The sequence below is a fragment of the Parasteatoda tepidariorum genome, chromosome 10 (genome assembly GCF_043381705.1).
Source record: "Parasteatoda tepidariorum isolate YZ-2023 chromosome 10, CAS_Ptep_4.0, whole genome shotgun sequence".
NCBI lineage: Eukaryota > Metazoa > Arthropoda > Arachnida > Araneae > Theridiidae > Parasteatoda > Parasteatoda tepidariorum.
In genome coordinates, this window is record NC_092213.1 from 79,564,992 (window position 1) to 79,574,443 (window position 9,452).

Consider the following 9,452-nt stretch of genomic DNA (forward strand, 5'->3'; position numbering starts at 1 on the left):
AAGGGGACTTTAACCCATGATCTGTCTACCACTGAGAATATTTTACGTCAACACTGTGGTTGGTGCAAGCCAAATGCGGAATTCGTACCGACAAGCCATCATTGGGATTCGAACCTGGTTCACCTGATTGGAAAGTGAACGTTCTATCCTTTGAACGGGTGAGTGGTATCAGTCCTCGTTTATTTGCTCTACCGTAAAGTGCTCTACTTCGCATGCAGTTCATCGAACCTTAAAATGGGGGAGCTATCACCTCCTCGCTGAATCAAAGTTGTGATGGCTTGTCTTCGGATCGTTCTCTTGAATATTTTTCTCACCGTCGCCAATAGCCCCTTATTCATGCAGCCTCCAATATTCCACCAACGTTACGTATTCAAATATCCAGTGGATATTCGGATATATTACTAACTTGGATTTGGATATTTCCGATGTCTCTGATTTTTATGGATATCTGATATAATGATATTTGGATATTGTTCAGTTATCCAGACATATTTAAGTCCTAGGATATTTTGGATATCTCTTAGATATTAGCTATTGAAATGTTTTAGATATGGATATTTGGATGTTTATTGTAGGCTTGAGAGATATTTCAATTTATACTTAATATCCAACGCAGATCCAGTTTTCAAATTTGTAATATTTATTTCGAAATGCGTTAATTATTTAATGATTTCTTGTTATAAATAAATTATAATAATAATTACTTTTGTTATTAATTTGGATTTTAATTCAATAATATTTTAACTGGAAACTGGAATTATTTTTTATTTGCGTTTTTAATGGTGACAAACTCTAGGCTTCATATCTTCATGTTGTGCTCATCTTTTTATTTGATTTAAGTTTAACTGTTTTCCCATGTTGTGTATTTTATATTATTTGGTCTGGGGCCTCCCTGGTCCACCAAATGCTGAGCCAAGCGTGGAGGTAGCGGATTCGAATACCGCTGTTACTCTGCATCATGCTGTCCTTTTCTGTATTGTCCATCAATCGACAAAGGCTTCTAAGCCTAAATTGAACACACAAGCCTGTTAATGTATGTAAGTCCCATATGTCAGTTTTTATTTCCGAGTGGCAACATTACACTCACCACGGTGCAAAATCGAAAGAACAACAAACTTTTTTTCTCTGCTGTTATGAAGTTTAATTGATGACTGTTACGTGTATATTTAAATATCAAGATTTATTATTACAATGTTGATGCATAATTTACGGTGATATCTGGATTGAAATGAATGATGTTTTAGTTTTAAATATGACATCCAATTCTAAACGTCGTCAGAACCCTTCCAACAAATATGACAAACGTTTTACATCCAGTAAACGAAAGTCCAAAAACGCAATGTTTGAGAAGAAACCTCTTTTGGACCTGGATAGTTCCGATGAGGAAGTAACTCTTCATGATATAAGGCATTTTAAAAAGCCTTCTAAACATTTTGTAGAGGCTTCTTCGTTGAGAAAATTAAAGAAGCCATCTAATGGCAACTTTGTAGAAAATACCAATTCATTAGATCCATTTCAGAATTGTGAATTTTTAGACTTAACGATTGAAAATTCTGAAACATTGCAGAGTATTTCAGTGAAGTACCAATGTCCTGTTAGTAGTTTTTTTTTTTTTTTTTTAGCTGTGAATAATAGCGTCTGGTTTATGTCATTCTGTGAAATTGTGCAAATTTTTTTTACTTGTTTTTATTTAGTAATTTAAAATACAAAGTTAAGAGGAAACGAAAATTTTAGAAGATTTTCGTATCGTGATGAACAAGTCGTGCGGAAAAAGAAAAGAAATCACAGAAAGGGATTCTTCATATTTTTGTAAAAAAAAATTGCAAGTTTAAAATCTATCACCTTGATAGTTGTAGGGAGATATTTCCGTATCGTGATCTGTCGTGCCAACTACAATCGCCAAGGTGCCAAACAGATTTTAAACGTGCAAATTATTTAAAAACAAACAAACATGGAGATGGAAAACATGTAGTTTTCCCTTTCTGTGATATTTTTTTTAGTTTCTCACGGGCCACTGCCCGGTAGTTTCCAAGACTTGGCGATTATTCTGCCATAAATCACGATACAGAAATCTCCCCGTTTGTAGTTGAGAGAACAGATTACACTACGAAAATATTCCTAAACTTCTCAATATTTCATGTGAAAATGCCCTCAATTGAGATTCGACATTTTTTTCTAGTTTGAAATAGAAATCGTTTAAGTAATAGTAAAATATTTTATTCTAGGAACTTAAAATTACTTTAACATTGCTATAAGTTTATATTGAATTAATCTTTAAATGATGATTTTTGTGACCTTTGGTGTTGCTAGGAAATTGAATGAAAAATGCCCAAAGTTCATCTGTGCTAAATCCTGCAGCAAAATGATTTGCAAATTGGTATCAACTGGGTAGTAGCATTATTAGAAAAAGAGTGAAAAAATTTCAAAGAAAGAGTTAAACTCTTTGTTAGGCTATTGATTTAATTTTTTAAAAGTTAATAATTTATTATGTGTTTAGTTATAACCCTTGATTTATTAAAGAATTATGAATAATTTATTGTTTACTGATTAATTAGAAACTAATTTCATATTTACTATCTAATTCATTATTTTTTCTAATTAATTAGAAATGACTTATTACATATAGAACATTAAAAGTAAACTGAAATGAAATATTTGAAATCATCTTACTGTTTCTTATATCTTTATTTTTCATGCCATATGTTCATTTAAAGGAAGGAATGTACCTATACAATAAATTCAGCATTGTAAAGAGCGTATAACTTGAACGGAAACTGTAGCACTTCATTTTCTGTTTGCAAGAGCTTTTTCTGTTCACAGGACGTATGAATTCCCTCCGCACCGTGTAATTTCTTATTATTTTTTTTAAAGAAATTGTTACATTTAATTTTTTTTTTAAAGTTTTCATTAAATAGAATTCATTGAATAGAATTTGTGCCATGAAGTAATATTATCTCAGGTCATCTAAGCAAGCATAGTGTAACTTTTAATTTTTTTAATCAGATTTAAAATTATTGTAATGTTAGAAAAAGTGTTTTTAAGAATACAGTTGGGGTAACAAAATATTATGGTTTTAATGAACCTATATAATATTTTTTAATATAGTGAACTTTTTCTTAAAATTTCTTTTGTATGATTTTTAATTTAGAATTTTTATGTACCTTAATTCACTTAATTTTACACATTAATATTATTACACACGAAGTTAAAATCATCCATTAAGTAATAATTTTTAGACACACTAGCAGTGTTTTCATCATAGAAAAAAAATGGGTGAGAATTTCTCACCCTTCCTCAAAAGCAAGGTGAGATTTCAAAAAGTTAAGTGAGATTTCTAAAATCTAAAAAAACACAAAAACTCTTTAAAAAAATTATTTCTTTAATTATAATAANTTTCTTTTGTATGATTTTTAATTTAGAATTTTTATGTACCTTAATTCACTTAATTTTACACATTAATATTATTACACGCGAAGTTCAAATCATGCATTAAGTAATAATTTTTAGACACACTTGTTTTAAATTTGGGCTCGCAGTGTTTGTGGCTATATCGTAAAATCATGAGGTATTACAATCATTTTTTTTTACAGTTATTGTTATGAACTTTAAATTTTTTTCTTCTTTCAAATCTCTATATTTTGAAATGTAATTTTATTAAGATAAGCAAAATTCAAATCACGCATTTGATTATTACTTTTTTTTCGTTACCATGTCGTTTTTGCTACGTATTATGCAAGCGCGTGCTCTTTACATTGTTCTATTCAACGTTTCCACAATTCAGTTTGGTGTATCTTTGGTCCACAACGTATGAAAGCGCCAATCATTTTACATGTTTGATGAAATACTTGCAAGTCGGTATGTGCGTCTACTGACCTGCGTTCAGTGAGATTATTGCCTTCTCATGTGCAACTCTGCTGCATTTTGCAAGGTGTTCTTAATTTCGAACTTCATTTTCCACCCTCTGAAATCAAACCAAAAAATCTCTCGATCATTTTATAAGGGCTAATATAATCTAGAAAAGAGTTCTTTCTCAGAAACTAGTTATTTTATCATGATCATGTAAAGTCTCTGAAAATTATTTTGCATTTTGTTAGTGTATATAGTGCTGAAAAATATTTTTTAAGTGCTTAAAAAGTACTTAAAAGGTGCTTATTTTTCGTTTGAANTAGTTATTTTATCATGATCATGTAAAGTCTTTGAAAATTATTTTGCATTTTGTTAGTGTATATAGTGCTAAAAATATTTTTTAAGTGCTTAAAAAGTACTTAAAAGGTGCTTATTTTTCGTTTGAATATTTGGCTATGCACCCTGTTGAGGTTAATTATCCTTTATTTTTTTTATTGAATAGGTAACACATATTTTGATGTTTGTTTATCTTAAAGAACAAATATCCAGTAAGTCTATTTTCTTGACTTACTGAAGTCCCACCAATTTCGCAGTCCCATCAAGAGGATGGGACTTTCCTCTGTGTTACTATTTAAGTTCTAATTATTTATCAAATTCTAATTGTCATACTATTAATAATGATGCAAGAAAATGATTTTTTTCCTTAACTTTTGTAGATAGCTGATATCAAAAGAGCTAACAACCTTATGAGCGATCAAGATTTCTATGCGCTGAAACATCTAAAGATACCAGTGAAAAAATACAGCCTTCTCACAGAACTTCTCCCCGTCGCATCCGAGACCAAAGCCGAACCGTCCACCATCGTCGAGGAAGGCGACACGAGGACCATAAATATCGGTATAGGCTCTGCCGGACGCTGTCCCTCTCCTCAAGATACTGCCGCTTTCTTCAAGCGTATGGATGAGGATTTGGTAAAGATTATGTTAAGTACCAATTCTCAAAAAGATTCACTCGAAGCTGCAACTGTAATTTTAACTGCCCCACAAATTCAACCTCTTGTGAAAGATCCTTACGACTGTGGTATTCAATGGAATTATTTGATAGTTTTTATTATAGTGATTGCTGTAATCATTCCTACTCTTATTGCTTTGTACATGTATATGCGATCGCCTCACGATTACTCTTCCAATGCTCCGAATGAAGATTTTCATTCAGACTCTAAATTAGGTATTGAAACTGGGAGCTAATGAAAAAGTTATCTATCAAGTCATTTAAATTCTAAAGATTTTATATAGGGTTGCTACTCCACAGGGAGGAAAATACAGGGAATGCAGAGAATTTTGAGTTTTTCTTCAGAAACTGGGAAATACAGAGAATTTAGTTTCTTATTTTTGTCTTTTACGAAATGGTAACCACTCAAAGTGCAATGGATTATTTTATCAATAATTAAGGTCGAATATTTAAGGATTTTAATGCAATATTTAAGGATGATATTTCAGCTATATTAAGCTGGTTCATTTACTATAGCGTTATTTGTTTTAAGTATGTTCACTGGTTCCTTTTGTTCTCTTTTTCCAGCAATTGAAACTAATAAATATAGTTATCTCAATACAGCTCATACAAAAGCACAGGGGTTGTGTTTTTCCTCTTAATATCTTTAGTATTATATGTACGGGGAATTTTTTTTTTCCGGATTTGAGTGGCAATCCTGTTATAGCTGAACTTAAGATTTTATAAAATTTTATAAATTTTGCCACCAATACATATCCAAAAATTCTTCCATCCTATTTTTCCCCTATTTATTTTCTGTTAAGAGTTGTTTTTCTTTTTTTTTTAAAAAAAAATTTAGGTTTGTTTGATTCAGATCAAGCTGATTTGATTTAAGTCAAATAACCATTGCATGAACCATATCGTGAATCTATTAGTTAAAGAGATTAATTCTATATATTTATTTAAAGGGCATTATGAAGAGTAAAAATAACCTGTTCTAGTTCCTGGTCATAACTTATGTAGGAATGTTAATAATATTTTTTAAAATAAATTTTTAAGTTATTTTTATCTTAAAATTTTATTTTTAATGATAATTCGAAAATTAAATTATTTTTTTTTATCAATGGAGTTCTATAATTAATTCATATTGATAGCTTATAACTTTAGTTATAATAATAGTTTATGTCACATATGTTATATTTTAGTACTTTATTTATGTTATGTTGTTAATCTTAAAAAAAAAATTAAAGTGGCAATAATATTTTTTAATAAATTTTCTATCTTACTCATCTTTAGATGAAACGGTATTATTTGATGATAGTTGGAAAATTAAGAATGGAGAATATGCCATTCTAAATGCTCTGTCACAAAACCTTTGAAAAACCGGTTATGTTAGTTAAAACAATATTGAAAAAGTCAGAAATCCACTTAAAAAATTCGCAAAAACGTCCAATTTAAGAGTTAAAAGCAATTAAAAATTGTGAAGATATCATGTAACTCGAAACAAGGCGTGGTTTCATGTGACGTCACTCTACACGAAACATTTCTTTATTTTCACTCATCTTGTTTCTTTTTTTCTTTTTTTTTTAAGTTGTAATTTATGTGATACAAAACAGATTTTATATAAAAAAAATATTTTAAGAACTATGGATTGTAATTAGTTATTATTAAATATATCTAAAATTGGAATAGTACTAAAAATAAATAATAAATTTATTTCATATTTCAAACTATATTTCTTCATTAAAATCATTTTATAGAAATATATAATGCATGTAAATGCATGATCCAAATTTATTGAGAATCGAATGGAAGTTGTGATGTTGTCAATTGAAAAACAGGGGAAAATGAGCTAATTTTATTACTCTTAATTTTAAAGTAACTAGTTGAAAAAGAAATGAAAATTTTGCTGCAACTTGATATAACAATAATACTTCTTCTTATTTAATACTTTATTTATTCTCAGCTATAAAAAAAAAATTATGATTATTGGAAAATTAAGGTAGATAATTATTTTCTGTAGAATTCTAGATTTGGTATGGTATAGATAAATTACAACTTAATTTATGGTGATATCTTATTTTAAAAATGTCCTATTTCTGTACTTTATTCATGTAATATTATTAATTATATAACAAAGAGTTCATGTTTAACTATTAAAGTTTCATGTCTTTATTCCATTCTGTTACGGAAATGTCAATTTATTTGTCTATTTTTTTTAATGATTTGTAGTTAAAAATTTTGTTTCATGTCATGATAAATAAGGAAAAAGATATTTTTAAGGATTCGCATTCTATAACTTGCTATGATAAGTTATTGAAATGCTGAATTTTATTTGCTGTTCTTCCATAGTGTTATTGTTAAGAATGTTCTTCCTAAACTTCAGGTCATAACTTCATTCGTGAATACAAATTTGACAAATAAATTTTTTTTTCTTTAAATTTAATTTTCTCATTTTTTGCAACCAAAACGTATTTAAAAACTTTGATATTGATGATTCTGACAGTTTTTAAATGGACCAAATTTTCTGAAAAGCAAAGAAGAATACTTTATTTCAAGTAAATTTTACATCAACATGTGCTTGTTGTTGATGAATTTTTATATTCAACTTCCTTTTACATTAAATGTTTTCAAATATATCTTTAATAAAAGTTTGATATGTAGATTAATAGACTTGCTATTCATCACATTAACAATCAATAATTCAAAAATTAATTTTATTAGAACAGTGCAGAAAGGGAGGAAAAAAAACTGGTCAAAACTTTTAATCTTAAATAGTGATAAATATTTAATTAAACTTCAGTTATTTGAAATAATAATGTACAGTTATTTGTAGTAATAACGTATTGTATAGTTTATAAAACCATTCTAAATCACTGAACTGTCTAAAAATTGTTATTTAAACAATTTATTAGTTAAATAAAATTGTTATTTTAAAAATTGATATCTGAAACAAATTTTTTTTTTTATCAGTCATTATTATTATTGCTAATTTAGTTTTAGTCATAAAGCAATTTTCTATTTACATTATTTTAGAAAGAACCAGAAACAATTCTCTAATAAAACAAATGATTTAAATTCAAATTTTTTTCAGATGCTGTTTTATAGCAGAAAATTTATGGACCAATAGTTCTATTACATTGATTAAAGCAGTGCTAGCAGCCATTCTATAATTCTTATTATTTAGAGAAAAAAATGTCCTAGTTTGCTTTATTACAATTATTATTGTTATATTTTAAATTAAACGTTTTACCCCTCTGTTCATTAATTTTAAGAAAGTTGGAAACATTAATTTTAATTTCAATATGACTTTCTTTGTCCAATTATTCAATGTCTCTCATTTAACAAGACTTAATATAAGGTTTTTATTATTAAAAACAATGTCAAATCCCACCAAGCTTTTCATAAAAAATGTAATAATTTCTTTATAAATTTAATTGAATTTCAATATTGTCAATTTATATTTAAATGCAAATAATTCTATTTCTTTTGAGATTAATTTAAAATGCCCTACTGATATTTTTTACCTTACTCTTTTATTATAAAACTCAAGTTCTATTGTGTTAAATGATCTAGGTTAAATTCAATGTTTTTTTTTTTTTTTTTAGCTATTAACGTAGTATATGAATAAGCATGTATGTGAGCAAAATATTAATTTTGGTTTTCTCAAATAATTTAAAAAAGAGTATAATTTTTGTGTGTTATAAATAACTCGTAGCACAGAAAAGTTCATTGAATCATATGTAAGAATGATTTTTTATTAATACCGCATGTAAATTTGATTACTTCAACTTCTGTTCAAAGTATTCCTAAAATACGACCAGCTTCTTTCGAGGTCAGACAGTGTGAAGTTAATCTTGTTTACTATGGGCATGCTCGTTGAATATAATTTTGTTTTTAATTGAACTCAATTTCTGTTCTATGAATTGTGAAATGTATGTTTTTTTTTCTCTATCCAGAGAGAATTGAACTTCGGAGCTGTTTCTTAATGCTAAAATTAGGTATATGTGTAAGCCTATTTGCTTTGATTTTTTAAAGATATATATCTATATTTTATCTATAAAATGTGTTTACAAATTGTGAACAAAGATTGTATGTTCCTACATAGGTGAAAATATTCAAATGCATTTTGTTAATGCTTTCTTGAATGAAATATTGTATTTGGTTTGCTTAAGTGCATGAACATTTTTTTCTCTTTGTTTTTCTTTTATAATGTTTTAGTGGATATTATTCTATTAAAACAATTTAATTTGCATTGACTCTTATAAACATCTTCAAAAGATTAGTGCAGTAAAAATACTATTATACAATCATCATTGCCTGATGTACAATAAAATCTCAAATACTTTATTTTTACTCTCTTTAGAAGAAATAAAATTACGTTAAATAGAAAACTGTCGAAAATTAATGATGCTAGAGAAAGTCAAAAAATAAATTAATAATGTAGTGTTATGTTTAATTTGACAAAAATATTAATTTTAATATTCCTTTTTTTGCTTATTATCATCTTTAAACAGGGTTGCCACTCCACAGGGAAAACCTGGAAAATACAGGGAATTTAAAAATCTCCTGAAATAACAGGGAATTTAGATTTTTCTTTAATTCCCTGATTTTTG

General features: G+C 27.7%; 1 protein-coding gene across 1 annotated transcript; it reads left to right on the top strand.

Annotated features, from left to right (window-relative positions):
- Positions 1 to 1,057: 1,057 nt before the first annotated feature.
- Positions 1,058 to 9,019, top strand: LOC107448876 (lysM and putative peptidoglycan-binding domain-containing protein 3). Its single transcript, XM_016064226.3, has 2 exons — positions 1,058 to 1,594; positions 4,563 to 9,019. Exons 1-2 carry the CDS (start codon positions 1,229 to 1,231, stop codon positions 5,091 to 5,093), a joined length of 897 nt encoding a protein of 298 aa, XP_015919712.1. The 5' UTR covers positions 1,058 to 1,228; the 3' UTR covers positions 5,094 to 9,019.
- The last annotated feature ends 433 nt before the right edge of the window (positions 9,020 to 9,452 follow it).

Bases quoted from the DNA above. Each gene is read 5' to 3' on its own strand.
- LOC107448876 (XM_016064226.3), top strand. From the start codon at position 1,229: ATGAATGATGTTTTAGTTTTAAATATGACATCCAATTCTAAACGTCGT. The intron at 1,595-4,562 runs GTTAGTAGTTTT...TAACTTTTGTAG, and splicing joins CAGTGAAGTACCAATGTCCT to ATAGCTGATATCAAAAGAGC.